Genomic DNA, 17416 nt, shown 5'->3' with positions numbered 1-17416 from the left:
CTTTCCCCTTAGATTTGAACAAGAAAAACGTAAGCCTTGCTGGATTCCCACGTCAAAGAATAGTTCCAAGGTAAAGTAGTCTTTGCTCAAGGAATCTTAAGTTTTGAAGATTTGTAAGAGCTTTTGAAATTATTCTCCTACATTCCTAATTCATGAGTTTTAAATGTTTGAAAAAAAAAATGTTTTTTTCCCCAGAGTTTGACTCGTTAAAACATGCGAAGCGAGCTGACTTAGTACACTCAGCTAGCAAAGATTCTTTTTGTGTTTAATGCCTTTTATGGGAACTATTTGCAAAACTGGCTATTGGTATCTCTATAATTACAAACTTGTCAAGGGCTATTATCTTTTCTGTCTCACACCTGCCTTTAAGCATGGGATGTCCTTTTCGCAGTCTATCCCTCGAGTAAGGGAGCTCTTCATTTTTTAAGAAAGGATCTAGCCTGTTCCTCCTCTCTCTCTCCCTTCCTTCTGCCCTTTCTTCTCCCCTTACTTCCCTCCCTCCACCCATCCACCCACTCCCCTGTCCAGGTGAGTTCTTGCTGCCTGGTCTCTTAACCTTTCTGCACTTCAATTCCATTGGCTGCAGGATGTTATGGGTGCTAATCTGATTTACCTGATGCAGTACGTCATAACTGATACGAGATAATACAAAAATTAAAGTTTGTACCAAACAAGGCAGCTGTATCTCAGGTGCCTCCTAGTACATCGCTGTCCCTAACGGGTTTTGAGATTTTCAAGTAGAGGCACAAAATAACTATCTCTTACACAGCCAGGTGTGGCTTTCAACATACACTTTATTATGCTAGAAGGACCCAACCCAGATCTACCCCTCATTCCACACGGATGTGCTTGTTCCTAATGTGTTATGTAAGACATCGTTTCTTTCCTTGAAAAGTCTGTATCTCAGTAGCATCGGGATAAACAGTTGTGTCACCGCTGTCCTCGTCAGGCGGAGCCTGGCTCTGCGTTTGAAAATGTCAGCATTGGCCTTGTGAACGCACTGGACGGGGTAAAGCTTTGATGAATTGCGGGCACATCTTGGCGTCAGGTGGGGAGGCAGAGTTATCAGTAAGGTTGTCTTACCTGACTCATGAAATCTCACTCTTGTGGTGCTTTACACAATCTCCCGTATTTCTCATCTTCTCCATCTTTTTAATAGAAGCTAAGGCTTATGTCTTAGTTCGTCCAGGCTACCATTGACTGGGTGGCTGATAAACAATAGATATTTATTTCTCACATCCAGAGGCTGGAAGTCCAAGATCAGGGTGCACCGTGGTGGGGTGAGGGTCCTCTTCCGGGTTGCCCACTGCTGATTTCTTATATCTGCTCTTAGTGGAATGGGCCAGGGAGCTCTCTGGGTTTCTTTTTATAAGGGCGCTAATCTCTTTCATGAGGGCTCCACCGTGATGACCTAATCACCTTCCAAAGGCCCCACCTCCTAATACTATCACCTTTGGGTGTCAGGATTTCAACCTATGGATTTGGAGGAACACAAACATTCAGACCACAGCAGCTTCATTCCCGATACGTCCCTAGCAGGTTGGTTTAGCTGTAATAGACCTAATAAGTGACTAAGAGAATGGAACAACAGGAAGGGAGTTGGGAAGGAGAAGTATGAACTATGAATGCAGGTCAGTCACTTCAGTGGAGAGGGACTCAGAGGACACAGCCGTTCTAAAACGGTGTTATTTCACGTGTACCTATTAAAACAGTGGCCCCCTTGCTATGCTCCTAAGTGTAAACTGGGCTGGAAATACAAGAACCTGCCTCCTTCAAAGAAATCTAGTCACCCAGACACCAGAGGTGAGAATACGAGGTAATGGATTTCATCTGTCTTGTAACTTAAACTGCAATAGAAGAGTGAGCAGATGTCGGGGAGCCCTTCACTGTGTGGATATGCTGAACAGTTACTGTAATACTGTATCCCACGTTGTGTAAAAGATAGGAGGTAATGACAGCAGGATATCCTGCTCTCACTTTAATAAAATTTCCCCTTGTTGCTATTGCTGGGCATTTAAGTAGGTTAATGGGACACATTAAAAAAAAATTATCATGGAAACAAAGGGCAAGCTCTTTTTAGATTACTGAAGCAGACGGAAAGAGCTAGAAGCATGAAAATAATTAGTCATGAAGAGTGAGCTCCATTTCAGAGGAGATGAAGGTAAATAAGACATATTAAAGGTGTTTCTTCATACTAGAAGCTTTTGAAATTATAATTCCAAAAAATGAAGACTGTAGCATGTCTTCATTATATATGGAGAGATAGTTTCATGCTGAAATAGAGGATCCCACCTGGAGCTGTGGCAACCCACCAAGACCCACAGAGGTTGTCCAGGCGGAGACCCCTGGTCCCCGGGTGGGTGACGATGAGGAAGAAAGCAACCCAGCATCCAAAACTTAGGTTTGGAGTCGCCAGTTGTGTGAGCTGAAGATGGGCTCCACCAGTGAGGCTGCTCTGGGTGCCTCTGATTCAGAAAAGCAAGAGGACGCGCTGTTAGGACTTTGGGGGAGGGGCGGCCTTTGTAAGTGTCTCACTGGCCGTGGTGATCAGAAGGGGTGACTCATTCATGAAGAGTCCATACTTCTTTACCAGCGTGTCTTGCAAGCATTTTCGCTGCTGCCTCATACCCTCAGGCGTCGAAAGTCCAGGGCAGAGACGTGACCTTTTTCAAAACCTGGTTCCACGTCGATTTGGGGGATCTTGTGTCAGTCACAGCTCTGTGACAATCTCAAGTCAGGGTCATTGGTTCCGACCCATCCTCCTTATTCGTTCGACCTGCTCATCTGCTTCCTCAGAAGTTAGCAGCCGTTTGGTGAACATAGGAGAGAGAGGCAGTAGAAGCAAGAACAAAATGTGACGATGACATGTGGATTCCAATGAGAAAAGTTTAGCTCGAAGATGGAGACTTGAAAAATGGAATACTTCATACGCAGGCAAACATACACATATTTTCATACGTGCATGCCAGGTGGGCAAAGGTAATAAGGAGAGATGCTTTCCCAATTATATGTTATTCTAAAGAAGAAAGGAGGAGAGGAAGAAAGGAAGGAAGGGAGGGAGAAAGCAAGCTTATAACTGATGTGATTGAATACGTGCCCTTCTAATTAGTCTCAGTATCTCTAATGCTGTTTGCCCCATCACATCAGCAGTGTATAAAATGTGTACGTAAAACACTTCAGAGCGAGTCATACTAGACATCTGAAATATTTTACTGGAGCCATTCCTTCATTCATTCCCTATACGTTTATTGATTTTTAAAAAATATTCTTAAAATCAGTAATTTAAAGTGAGCCACTTGTAATATGTTCTGTAAATAGGAAAACAGGGTAACACGAGAGAAAATAACAGAGGTGCATAATATAGACTCGGCTCTGGTGGGACAGACACTGGGTCAGAGGGTTCTTTCTTAAGGAAACAACCTTAAACTGAGGCCCAGACCAGAAGCAGGACTCAGCCAGGATGGAAGGAAGCAGGAGAGGTGAGAATTCACACGGAAACAGCATTTCCAGTGAACCACGCGAGGAGGCCGGAGAGATTTTCCTAATGTGCTCCTGGTTTTCCATTGGTTTCTGACCACCTGTAAGAGGCTGTCCTTCCCATCGGCACAAACACATTTGTAGTTTGTTTCAAGAAAGTAAGTGCGCGTGAAGCCAGGGGTGTAGGGTGATGGCTTGTGAACCCCACTCTGTAAAAGTTCAGCAGAATGTTTAACTAGGGGGTAGTTTCTTAGTCTTTATTAGCGGCTTCATCGAGCTTTTTGATGAGCAGATGAAAGGGGAAAAGTAGAAACACACACGTTTATTTTTGAAAATATGAGATAATACATTTGTACCCCAAGGTTAGTGGCTACAGGACCTGACTATTTCAGGGGCTGCATCATTTCACTGTAATACAGGATTTTTTCCCTGAGATTTTCATTTCCCAAAGACAGTACAGAACTTCTTCCGGATATTCCAAGCATTTAAACAGTCAGTTCAAATAGCGTGCCATTCCTCAAGTAGGGTACCTTTCTGCAGTTGTTCAGATTTTTAAGTTTAGACTACATCATACCTCTGATAAAAACACTGAGAACGGTCACTGCGTTACGATTCACTCTTGAGAAGTCAGGGCTAATTCCTAGTTTCTGACCTCGGCAGGTGTCTTAGGATCTTCAGGCCAACTGGAGTGTGCTTTACAAACACTACTCATTCTCAAGTCTCTTGATGTGAACGTGGCACTCATCACCCATTCCCATTCCACATTTATAAGCAATAACTAAGGTTTGAGATGAGCTTGGCTCTAGGAAGACGGGATGGCCATATTTTGGAATGTGCAGGCGATCCTTGAAATTTAATTTAACTTACGTATGGGATGTAGGTAATCCACGCGCCCCCTCACATGGCACGCACAGCACTTCCTCAGTCTCCCCTCGGGCCTCTGTGGACACGCACCCTTGCCAGGCACAAGCACAGACGGGACCGTCAACAGGGAAGGTCGGCTTCGCGCTGGGTGTGTCTGCAGACCTGTTGCCGCCTCTCCAGAGGTGATCGTGTCGCTGGGGAAGATGGGTTTCCTGTTTCCCTAGGTTCGTTTTCTTCCTGCGAGGCAGCAGCTCTGTCTCGCCGAGCTCCAGCCACGTCCCCACGGAGACCTTGAACTTGTGGGTACTGAGTCTTGGGGCGACGGCACACAGTGTAGGAGCCTGAGCGAGATGTGCGCCTCATGTACTGTTCTTGCCGCATGGGCAAAGCCTCGAACGGTTTCGTGATCCGGAAGCCGAGGCTGACAGTAGTTCCGGGGGTGTTGGGACTGGCTCGCACCCCTCTCCCCCAGCGAGTGTGCCCCCGTCACTGAGCCACGGGGGAGCTGGAAGAGTGGCAGTGCCAGGGGAGGGGAGTGTTTACGCTACCAGCCAATGCTGCCCAACAGGTGCTTTGCGGGGCTGCGGGCAGGGTGGGCGGAGGAGGGAGTCGGCTGTTAAGCCTGCACCGGCACAGCGCTCAGGAGGTCACACCCCAGAGGGTCTTGTGAAGCTAGCTCCTACCCGGGATGGCTTCCTGTAGAAGGCAAGTGCGAAGCAAGCGCTCAGTTCCTTTCTTCGTCTCCCCTTTTCGATTCTTGTTTTTCCCAGACAAGTTTTCATCAACCTTTCAGACCTCTTCACCATGCTTTGATTTCTTGTTCGTTTGAAGGCATTTGTTACTTTGATTTCAACCCAGAGGAAAGCATGTAGATCACCTAGACAAGCTGCTGATTTTCTGCGGAAGGCTGTAGCACAGAGAGGTTGAATGAGTAATCCAAGCTTGCACAGCTCTTGGTGACTCTTGAAGAGGTGGTCGGTCTGAACCGAGGCATCGGACTCCCAGCGCAGCCATGTTTTCACTCCCCTAGGCCACGCCCCCGCCTATGCTGGTGTGATTATTTAGCCGCACCCAAAAATCATATTAGCAAAATCATAAATAATTGAGAAGAGGTACCAGTTAACTCCCCCAAATAAAACTTTTCACTTGTGATCTACACACGCATGTTTAACTATGTATAACAGTAGCATAATTTTTACATTCTGCACTGTTTGGGTTCATATCAGATACCGGGGTTTAAAATGACTTTAAACATTTTCTTAATGGAATTCTTTTTAGCTTTCAGGAAGAGTTCTTGCTTGAAGACAAAGAACCGCTTGCTAACCACAAAAGAGGAATCGATGCTCAGCTTTTAACTGCCCTCCCTAAAGGTGAGGCTTCTAGATGGTTGACAAGTGTCCAGTGTGTATAAGTGTTGTGTGACCTGACTTTCTTGAAGGAGGCCCCTACGCTGACCTCCAGCTCTGCTCTCCTCTGTGCACCTTTCTGTCTCTTCCAGGAATCAACCTCAAAGTACCTCTCTTGTTGCATGGTTAGACCTCACCTTTCCACAAGTTCCCTCCTTTCGCTTCAGGCAACCTCAGGTTTTCACTGGAGGCTGGTGCCGAGGATGAGAGCGGGCTTCTAGAATCAGCCTCACCTCATCTCTCTCCTACCTTTCACCTTCTCCACGGGTGGTGGGTTCCGCTCATTTGCCCATTTCTTCTCCACCCCTTCCCACTGCTTCTAGCCCCTGACGCTTTCCAGTGCTAGGAAAGGCATTTACACTTGATATCTCTCAGCTCCCAACTGGGGTACACACTGGGCAAGCAGTGCAGACTGCATCGGAAACATCTCTCTTCTCACCCAAGTAGGTACTCACACGTTTGGCGAATTCGTATGTTCATTGGGTTAGATGCATAAGCAGTCACATACGTGCATCAGCCACCAGCCCATGCGCCTAGTTCTGCCCGTGAGATGACGTGAACGTTACCTGGACTTCGTTTCTACCAGATGTAACACTGACGCAGGGGAGTGCCAGCTCACAAGCTGTCTTCATCCCAGATGAGCTGCGTAACCCTTACTTCAGAGGAAGCAGCTTTTCCAGCAATCCCACTCCTGGGCATATGCCCAGAAAAGAGGAAAACTCTAATTCAAAAAGATTCCGGCACCCCTGTGTTCATAGCAGCTCTATTTACAGTAGCCAAGACATGGAAGTGACCTAAATGTCCATTGACAGAGGAGTGGATAAAGAAGATGCAGTACATACATACAATGGAATACTACTCGGCCATAAAAAAGAATGAAATAATGCCATTTGCAGTAACATGCCTGGACCTAGAGATGATCATACGAAGTGAAGTCAGACAGAGAAAGACAAATATCAGATATCGCTTATATGTGGAATCTAAACACTGATACAAATGAACTTATTTACAAAACAGACTCACAGACGTAGAAAACAAACTTATGGTTACCAAAGGGGAAAGCAGGGGTGGGGGGTGGGGATAAATTAGGAGTTTGGAGTTAATAGATACACACTACTATATATGAAATAGATAAACAACAAGGACCTATAGCACAGGGAACTATATTCAGTATCTTGTAGTAACCTATGATAGAAAAGCATCTGCAAAGTCATATATATATATGACTGAATCACTTTGCTGTACACCTGACACATTGTAAATCAACTCTACAACTATACTTCAATAAAAAATAAGTTAAAAAAAGAAGAAACAGCTTTGGTGAGAAGTCAGAATTTTTTTCTATTCTGAAAAAAAACAAAACCAAAAAAAAAAAAAAAAAAAAAGCAGCAACAAAACACATGAGATCAAGCCCAGAAGAAATTAGACCAGAAAAAAAATAGTCTTTTAATAGAAACGAAATCCAGTTTATACAGGCCCACTGGCAAATTTGCATGTATCATTAGGAACTGAGTGGGTCGTACGCCCGGACACAGGGTGACAAAGATGGATACTTGAAGGACCCCAGGGATCTGGCCCGGTGGAAACAAACAGGGAAAATTTTTCAGTTTTCAAGTACTTAACAACACTGTCAGCTGAAATGGAGGCTTATTCTATGTTGCTCCGGAGGCCAAAGTTAAGAAGAATGTCTAGAATTACAAGGAGGCGGGTGAAATTTTGTGGGAGAAGGAAAATTCTGATAGTCCATAGTACGTCGAAGTGAAATGCACTGCGTTGTGATCTCATTCGTTCTGCGTTAACTGTTCAAGTCAGGTCATAAGCCACGTAGTCAAGGGTAGGACAGATGCCGTGAAGGGTTCCCACCTGGAACCCCAAGTATGAAATGGAAAGGTCCTTCTGATTTTTTAAGACTGTTCGTGAAAGACAAACTCAATTTAATCTGAGCCAAATGTAAAAGTCTATGAAGACGATCAAAGCAAAGAATAAGAATGAACGACTTGATTTTAGCGATAGCTTAGACTTGACTGATTATAAAGCTAAAGTTTTCCCTCTTCCTCTCTCCCCTGCCCCCAGCTCCTTGATGAATAATAGACAATATTAAGATCATAACAATTAAGAACAGTATGAGAGCCTAGATTCCTTAAGCTTCAACGACTTGGAACTCTACATATATCAAAAATTTTAAATGCATAAGCTTATTAACCAGTTTAATTAAACATGTTACCATAATTGGTAATAAAAATCATGATTTTCACCAATCAAAGATCATTAACTTTATGTACTCACCAGATTTATGTTTCTAAGTTAACAAGGCCTTTAAGACATGCTTTTAAAGTGTCAGAGTCCCTGTTCCCCTGAATTTCGTCTAAATTCCCGTAGTCTTATTTTACAGTCTTTACTGTTTCTCAGTTTGGGCAGGCATGGTCGCAAAGACCCAGGTATAACCAGTGAACTTTCCACTTCCACGTTTGTTATTCTCCCGGTTCTTAGCAATAGCAGGTTAAAAGTAGGAATTGATTGTGACTTTTAGTGGCATGGAGTTTCATGTATGTTTATAAGTTTACAGAAGTCTCTTCCTGTTCATTTAGTGAGGGGTTTTTGCTTCCGTGAAATTGAGCTCTAAAATGATCATTGATTTTTCTGTAAGGAACTTCCTTTAACTGTGTGTCACAAACAGGTAATCAAGGGATTAAGACGCTTTACCTGTGTAAAACTTATCATATTAAAATAGATTTTCCATTAAGGAATTATGAAATGGACCAAATATATGACTCTCCTTTTTTTTTTTAACAGTTTCACTGAGACGTCATTCCTATACCATACAATGCATCCATTTAAAGTGGGCAGTTCAGTGGCTTTTGGTAGAGTCACATAATCGTGCATTGATCGGCAGAGTCAATTTTAGAACATTTTTATTTTCCCCAAAAAACCCCTTCTCTTAGCCATCAGGTTTCCCCCTCATTCCTCTAGGTGCGTGATGACTTATTTTAGAAGTCGCTGGTCTTTATATTAGTGGCTGCCATCCACATGTAAAAGTTAAAGGGGATTTACTCCTGGAGAAGAAAGAGAAGTCTTCAGAATATTCTGGATCTGGCCTGTGGTATCAAATGCAGGCAGGGAGAGAGCTGTTCCTGGCAGTCCCCCTGCCACTTACACTTCTTTGGAAGATTCAGCTGTACTCAGGCTTGGGAGACTGAACTCAACAATAACTTGACCAGAAAGCCTGTTCTCAGAACTAACTGAAGAAACCATGTTTCCTAAAAAAAGCACCTAACAGAACCAATCATCCTGAGTATTGGTATTCTATATTATTACAAAGTATATGAGGCAGTTAAATATTTTTTTTATAAAGTATTATAGCCCTGATGTCAAAGTCCCTTAAATTGCCTTACTTGGAAAATGACCAACCCAAGGCCCAGCCGAAATAACTGAAGAACTAGACTCACAGAGTCCGTATTGTGAGACAAGGGCAGCGGACTAAAATCCCAGGTGTAAAGGGTAGAAGTCTCAATGCACTTGAAAGCGAAGTAGAAAATTTGTTACAACAGAAGTTAGATCAGCTGTGCTAGTTTCTCTCTGGATTTATGTTGATGAATATCACTGTTTTCTGAACCATGTTTTAGTTATATACATATGACACAGCATACCATCAATTGAATTATGGCTTTTGCATCTAATTTTTAAAAAATTCTTATTCCTTGTTTTGAGGAAATAGACACTGAAAAATTTAGAGGTAAAAAGGGCATCAGGCTGCAGCCTACTCTTAAATGATTCAGAAAGATTAATATGTAAATATGTGCATTTGTACGCATGTGTATATACACAAAAATATACATATGGAGAGAGAAAAAGAGGGTCAAAAACTCAATCAAATGTAGTGACAAATGTTAACGTATGAAAGATGTCTTTTAATTTTTCTGAGTCTGAAATTATATAAAAATTTTAAAGGAAGGAAACCTTTTGGGAGATTATAAATAATAATAAACTATATTCAGGACTGGCAGAAGATAACAATGATAGAAGAGTCCGTGGTCTCTATACCTGATCCATGGAGTGATGACATGTTTCCACAGTCGGGGCAATTCCCATGGTTTTTTAGTATTAGCTTCTTTTCCAGTGTTTTATAATAAACCCAACCAAAACTCGGGAGGGGGGCTGCCTAATAAGGACTGCACGTGCCCGTATGAAGGTGTTCTGTTTCCTGGAAAGGAATGAAAAAAGTGCACATACACATCAGCCATTGAAATAAAGCATCCTTCTCTTTTATACAACCGACATGTTTTCACATGGAATAGGTATACCTGAGTAATTACGTTACATGTGTGTTTTACTAAGTTTGCTTTTAAATGGTAGACTTGGAGAAGGGAAACCAAACTCCAGATGTCTCTCTGTTCCTTCTTCTTGCCTTCCACACCATTTCTTTTCTCTGTTGTCTCGTGTCTGTAGCAGTGAGTCAGGTCTTGGTCCTCAAGAATTAATTTGTTAGAAAGAATAGACGGAGAGGTAACTTATTTACTGGAGGGATTTTTTATTTTCCTAGAAGATTCACTGTAGATTTCCACGAAGAATTAACAAGCTCGCGGGCCCATTTAAAGTATAGCTTGGTTTATGACCTTATTTTGTTCCCCAGTAAATGATCAGGGACACTGCTCTAAGCCACACTTCCTCCAAAGGCAGGAGGTACCATGGTCACCAAACCCTTGCCTTTTACAGCAAACACGAGAAGCCAGACGCCCACCCCCAGCTACTGGTGCCTGTGAAGGCCACTGGACGGACAGACTTGTGAAGCCAACTGTCCTTTGAAAACAGTCAGTCCAGCTAACTGTTCAGGTGGCCGTCATTTAAAAACAAGTTAATAAATAGAAAGATGGCTGGTATCTCTGAACACAGTCAAAGGACAGTATAAAAGTCGTGTGTGCACGCACATGTGAGGTTTTGACTCACTACTAAAAATAACCACTTAGGGACTTCCCTGGTGGTCCAGTGGTTAGGATTCGGGGCTCTCACTGCCGTGGATTGGATTCAGTCCCTGGTCGGGGAACTGAGATCCCACAAGCCACGCGGCAGAGCCAAAAATAAAAATAACCGCTTAAAACAATCCAATGGAAATTGAAGCAGCTGAAAATTAAATTCTGTGCACTCATACCCTATCCTGTGAGTTTCGGCTTTGACTCAGCCTTGCAAATGTTTCGTGGGCCCCAGGGCTGTCACAGCCCTCTGTTCCTAGGACCTCGGTGGGAGCTGGTCAGACGAGCCCTTATGAATTCACGTGATTGAGGAGGACACGAGGAGAGAGACCTCGATTCTCTGCCAAGTTTGGCCATTTCTCCAGAGAAACCATTGGCCTCTCAGTGCAATATCTCTGTGGCCAGTGTCACGGGAGACCCTCGCAACATGAGTAGGACGCTCGTCGATCTCCCAGCGTTGCCGGGAGAGTAGGGGCCATTACATTTTCCATCGTCCACCTGAATTACAGCCGGGAAGCAAATGTTAAGATTTCCTTCCAGGGAAAGCCTGTAAGGGGAGGCATAGGAACTGGGTTAATCTAAACTGTAGTTGATCAAGGTGTGCAGTCACGCACCGTTAGAAACCCCACCTGGTAGTTACAGATCTCTACAGGTCAGTGAGGGGTGACGTAGGAGTGGTGTGAGCTCCTGACCGGTGGGGCTTGCTGGTGGCACATGGGGGTTCATAGTACTTTAGTCTCTACTTTTGCACGTTTGCAGTTTTGCATGATGGAAAGCTTGAACTGCTGTTCTAAACCTAATAAAACTGAAAAACAGGTAGCGAGATTTGTGCTGGCTGGAGAGAGATTCAGGGCTAGGCTTCCTCTGGCTCCCCTGGATGGAATAGAACTCACTCTTATTACTCCATGGTTCTACTTCTTAGACCAGCCTGTGACGTGTGTGTGTGTGTGTGTGTGTGTGTGTGTGTGTGTGTGTACACGTACTCATCTGGCATCTGCCTCCCCCTCTTATAAGACAGTCTGCAGGAACTGTGTCCGTTTTGTGTATCACTGTTGCGTGGGAGCCATGAACAGAAGTATGAGTTCCATAAATGTTGCATGAATGAATGAATGAACAAAATGAACGCATGACGACTAAACACTGGACTGTCTTTTTCTTCTTTATTGTCTCATTTTAGTTGCAGAATTAAGAAAACTCTTTGAACCAAAGAGGAAAGAATTTTCAGACATGAAAAGGTAAGGCGTTTGTTGTACATAATTAGGAAGTAGAAGAGTTTGCAAAGCAGTGTCCAGTGTTGCCTGAGAACTGATGTCCGTGGCTCACCACGCCTTTGCTGGTGTCTTGCACAGAAAAGAAAGAATTGCCAGGCGCCTAGAAGGAATCGAAGCCGACACGCAGCCCATCCTCTTGCAGAGCTGCACGGGCTTAGTGAGTCATCGTCTGCTGGAGGAGGACCTGCCCAGATACACGCGCGCCACAGACCCAGCCAGTCCTCACATCGGTGAGCTTGCGGCCCGGCGGCCCGTCATCAGCCTTTTCTATCCAGCACTGCTGGAAAATGAGATGTTCCAAGAGCGTGAATTGTGTAGATGTAAAATGTGTATTAAATCTGTGGGTTTGTTCAAACCAGCAGCAACACCTGTGTCAGCTCTGCCACACGCCCCAGGTGTGGTCCTCCAGTGTCACAGAAATGACCCCCCAGTTGGTTAATTGATGCCCAGTCATTTGTCTCCCGCACCTCCACCCCCACGCACACCGCCCCAGACCATCCCAGGGCAGGAACTGTGTCTCTCTCTCCACCCACTTAGGGCCCCAGCTGTCAGAGACCCTCAGGTTTGTTTGGGAAAGGGCTAAGACAGGCATCTCTTACAGTAGATTTAAATAGAATGCCCAGATGCCCAGCACAGGACAGCGTTGCTCTCGGCAGGGAGCCTGGAAGAGCAAAGCTGGACCTCGAATGACTGGGGCTCTTACTCTGTGTGTTTAAGCATCCTATTTAAGTTATTTTAATAGGTGTAATTTTAAATGCATTGTGTATCTATCTCATGTTAAACAGTATGTCAGACATGACAGCTTTTCCTTGGTTACTCAGACGTTGCTGTAGTATCAGATAATCCACGTGACCTCGGAAGAGGGTGACGCGCGTGGGGCTGCCCCTCCTGCCCTCCCCGTCCCTGGCTCTGCGGCTCTGTGGCTCTGTGCTGCTGCTCTTATATCCGGTGTTTTCTGGTTCCTTCGTCAGAGAGAGATGCTGGTCTCCCTTCGTGATGTGATAAGTTTGCCTGTCTCTACAGTTTCTTGTTTTCTGTGGTCAGAAAACTAGAGAACTAAGATTCTTTTTTACATACGTGAAGAAGCAAGAGTAGACAGGGTACCAAGATATATGGCCAGAAATAAACCCCAGTGTATATAACATGTTAATCCATGTATTATATGATCATTGAAGCATCACGTTAGTAAGAAAAGGAAGAATTATTTAATAAACCGGTAATGGGAAAAATGGGATAGCAGTGGGGAGGAACTATGCCCCCTCCTCACTTCCTACCCAAAACAAAAATACGGTCCAATTAATCACGAGTAATTTTAAGAGAATAATTAAAAACACGAAAACAAAGGTGAGTATTTAGTTCCAGCTGAATGGAAAAGGACTTTCAAAACACTGAAACAGCTGTAGAAATCACCAATGACTAGGTCAATTGACTTGACTACATAATAATTAACATCTGTGCTTCAAAGAAAATCTTTGACTTCACAAAAAATTAAGGAAGTTTAAAAATATGCATGAAGAAGATAAAGAGCTCATATTCCTATAAAATTTTACACAAAACAATAAAAATGACACTGTGAATCAAAAGAATATAGAGCAGTAAGCTTGACCAGATATTCCAGAGAAGAAAAAGATAATGGTACAAATGGCTACTAAATAATTGAAGAATGCATGCATCCTCTTTTTCTAGTAATCAAAGGCAATTTTTAATTTAATTAAAAAAATTTTTTTTGAGAAACAGGACATCATGATAAACATTTTTTAAAATGTGGAACTGGGCTTCCCTGGTGGCGCAGTGGTTGAGAGTCCGCCTGCCGATGCAGGGGACGCGGGTTCGTGCCCCGGTCTGGGAAGATCCCACATGCCACGGAGCGGCTGGGCCCGTGAGCCATGGCCGCTGAGCCTGCGCGTCCGGAGCCTGTGCTCCGCAACAGGAGAGGCCACGACAGTGAGAGGCCCACGTACCACAAAAAAAAAAAAAAAAAGTGGAACTATTTATATATCCAAAATAGAGATATAAAAATGAAGTACAACAGATACAGATAGATAATAAATTATTTGATAGTCTCATGTATAGTTTTATATATTACGTATGTGCTTTCTTAAATTTTTTAATTGAAGTATAGTTGATTTAAAATGTTGTGTTAATTTCTGCTGTACAGCAAAGTGATTCAGTTATACATATGTATACATTCTTTTTCATATTCTCAAAGGCGAGTTTTAAAATTAACATTCGGTGTTAGTGAGAGCATACATTGCAGGTTCCAGTGTAAATCGATTCAAGCTTTACAAAAATTAATTTGACAGTCTACCACGTGTCTTAGAATGATATACCTACTGAGAAAGCAATTCCACTTTTATGCAACTATCTTTTGTAATAGTAATCAGAAAATAAGATGGATTAAAAGTTAGAGTCAACTTCAGTGCCCAGAAATATGAGAATGGTTAAATTGATTCTGGAATGCCTATAGTATGAAATATTATGAAGCCTTAAAATGATGTCTTCAAAATAAGATTTCCACACTTAGGAAAATGTTTTATGTAGGACATTAAGGTTACATAAAATATGAGTTATTTTATATAGAAAAAAAGAAATCACATATATAAAAGACTAGAAAGAGTATATAGAAAAGTTTAGCAAATTATCCATTTATTTATTACTGATTATTGTATGTTAGTGATTATTGGTGATTTGGAGGTTAACCTTCCTGTATTTTCACTGTAGACCTTTTCTACATCAAGCATGCAGAGTATAATTGGAAAAAGCCACTTCTGTTAAAAAAATAGCAAAACGAAAAACACAGCCACACCTGGCGGATGTTGACGTGGACCATTATTGTTATGGTTACTATCAGATCCTGTGTGGTTTCCCATGAAAGCACTATCCATCACTCGTCAAATTACAGCAGTTCGAATATCTGTTATCTTTTCTAGAGGAGTCTGAACTCGTCCTCTGGCCTCACACATGAAACATTAAACTCAAAAGCAGAAAAGTAAATAAGGGGAAATAGGCACTGAACTAGAGCGAGGGCTGTCGGGACTGAGCTGTAGCTGCGGCCATGCTTGACCCAGCTTATGCAGCCCATAGAACGTCACAGCCTTTATGTATTTCACTGCAGACCTCAAACTTCTTCAGCATCCCAGGTAAATCATTTTAGGAAGCTGCACGTAAGTGAGAAATTGGACCTTCACAGCCTGGGCACTCGGAGCATATCGTGTACGGAACAGAGTAGAATAACCACATTTTATTATTTGCTTGAAATCTGTGTGTGTGATCTTCTTGTAGGCCAATCAAATGAAGAGGAAGAAACTTTGGATTCTTCCTTAGAAAAGCAGACTCGATCCAAACACTGCACAGAATCCTCGAGCATCCATGGTGACTCCCCCTACGGTTCCAGCATCATGGACACCCAGAGCCTAGAATCCAAAGCCGAAAGGATCGCCAGATACAAAGCAGAGAGGAGACGGCAGCTGGCAGAAAAGTATGGGCTCACCCTGGACCCGGAAGGCGACGCCGAATCTCCATCTCGATACAGCAAGTCCAGGAAGGACACTGAGACTGCTGAGAAAAGGGGAGGAAAAAGTGACCGCTCTGCTGAGTCCAGCAAAGATTCGGGCGCTTCCTACTCCAGGACCGAGATCCCGGGGCTCAGGAGCTGCATGGCTGGGTCCAAGGACCATGCCCTCCACCGGCGCGATGGTGTTTCCGACACAGAGGTGCTGCTCAACGTAGAAAACCAAAGACGAGGTCAAGAGCCCAGTGCCACCGGGCCAGCCCGAGACCTGCCCCCCGCGGGGGAGGGCTCCGCCTCCTTCCCATTCTCCGGGCGAGACTGCGCCCTCGGTGAAGTGCCAAGGTCCCCAAAGCCAATGCACAGCCTGCCCAGCCCGTCACCTGGGCAGCCAGCCTCTCCGAGCCACTCCACAGGTGACCTGCCACTCCCTGCCGAGGCTCGAGCCAGGTAAGTGCTGACCTGCGGACACCTGCGTCCCCTCTGCCACTGCTGTGTCTGGGATCTGGGGGTCCTCAGCGCTCTGCGGAAGTCTGGGCTCACCGCAGAAATCATGCGATTTATGGTTTTTTAATTTCCGCAGTCTCAACACAGGTTCTACGGAAGCAGAAAGCTTCCTGGTCTTTTTGATTTATATAATTCTTGGTGTGTTCTTTTTTCAAAGAATAAATTGAACAGGTGTCATGGGGACACACTTTCAGGACCTTTTTCTTTTTTTAACATCTTTATTGGAGTATAATTGCTTTACATTGTTGTGTTAGTTGCTGCTGTATAACAAAGTGAATCAGCTTTACGTACACATATATCCCCATATCTCCTCCCTCTCGCGTCTCCCTCTTGAACCTCCCTACCCCACCCCTCTAGGTGGACACAAAACACTGAGCTGATCTCCCTGGGCTATGCGGCTGCTTCCCACTAGCTACCTGTTTTACATTTGGTAGTGTATATATGTCCATGCCACTCTCTCACTTCGTCCCAGCTTACCCTTCCCCCTCCCCGTGTCCTCAAGTCCATTCTCTACGTCATATGTTCCTATTATCATTTTCTTAACTGTTTTGGGTTTATTATTATAGGTCTTTTCCTGCTCTTGTGTTTCCTGCCTAGAGAAGTTCCCTTGGCATTTGTTGTAAAGCTGGTTTGGTGGTGCTGACTTTTCTTAGCTTTTGCTTGTCGGTAAAGGTTTTAATTTCTCTGTCAAATCTGAATGAGATTCACGCTGCGTAGAGTAATCTTGGTTGTAGGTTTTCCCTTTCATCACTTTAAATATGTCCTGCCACCCCCTTCTGGCTTGCAGAGTTTCCGCTGAAAGATCAGCTGTTAACCTTATGGGGATTCCCTTATACATCTGGCATGGGGTGTCCAGCACTGGAGCTTGCTGGTCGTTGGGTGGAGCTGGGTCTTAGCGGTGAGACGGAGATCTCTGGGAGCGCTCTCACCGATTGATATTACATGGAGCTGGGAGGTCTCTGGTGGTCCAGTGTCCTGAACTCGGCTCTCCCACCTCAGAGGCTCAGGCCTGACACCCGGCCAGAGCACCAAGACCCTGTTAGCCCCACGGCCGGTATGTGGGGAGTTTCTTGCCTTTTGGGAAGTGTGAGGTCTTAGGTGTTCTGTAGGAGTTGTTCCACGTGTAGAAGTATTTTTGATGTATTTGTGGGGATTGCCACGTCTCACTCCTCCACCATCTTGAAGGTCCCCCTCATGACCTTTCTTCTTACTGTGTTTCTCGCTCGCCTTTAACAGCTGTCTTTTTCTTTGTTTTTCTTTGGTCATACCCAAGACTTTGGGGCGATTGTTCTTGTTGCAGTCATTTAAAGTCACCAAGCAGAAGGACACCACTAACCAATTTCCACTGGGTCTCAGTTTAGGGTATGAAGTGTGACTGTAATATACGCTGAATATAACTGTAACATATGTTTTGTA

The 17416-nt window shown here is 44.0% G+C and overlaps 1 protein-coding gene across 8 annotated transcripts in view; it reads left to right on the top strand.

Moving 5' to 3' along the window:
* The window catches only part of SVIL (supervillin), a 231341-nt gene that overhangs the window by 136477 nt on the left and 77448 nt on the right, over positions 1–17416 (top strand). For 7 of the 8 annotated variants that reach the window (XM_024750122.1, XM_024750119.1, XM_024750125.1 and 4 more), the window contains 5 exons: positions 13–70; positions 5620–5711; positions 11892–11949; positions 12064–12215; positions 15268–15943. In XM_024750122.1, the coding sequence (XP_024605890.1) occupies positions 11942–11949; positions 12064–12215; positions 15268–15943 (836 nt within the window). In that variant the 5' untranslated portion in view covers positions 13–70; positions 5620–5711; positions 11892–11941. Of the gene's footprint in view, positions 1–12; positions 71–5619; positions 5712–11891; positions 11950–12063; positions 12216–15267; positions 15944–17416 lie in introns of those variants that run through there. The other variant, XM_024750127.1, reaches the window with a different exon arrangement.

This window comes from Neophocaena asiaeorientalis, unplaced genomic scaffold (genome assembly GCF_003031525.2).
Source record: "Neophocaena asiaeorientalis asiaeorientalis breed wild unplaced genomic scaffold, Neophocaena_asiaeorientalis_V1.1 scaffold4, whole genome shotgun sequence".
In the NCBI taxonomy this organism is placed as follows: domain Eukaryota; kingdom Metazoa; phylum Chordata; class Mammalia; order Artiodactyla; family Phocoenidae; genus Neophocaena; species Neophocaena asiaeorientalis.
The sequence above is the reverse complement of the archived record's forward strand: the minus strand, read 5'-3'. Positions and strand labels throughout refer to the sequence as shown.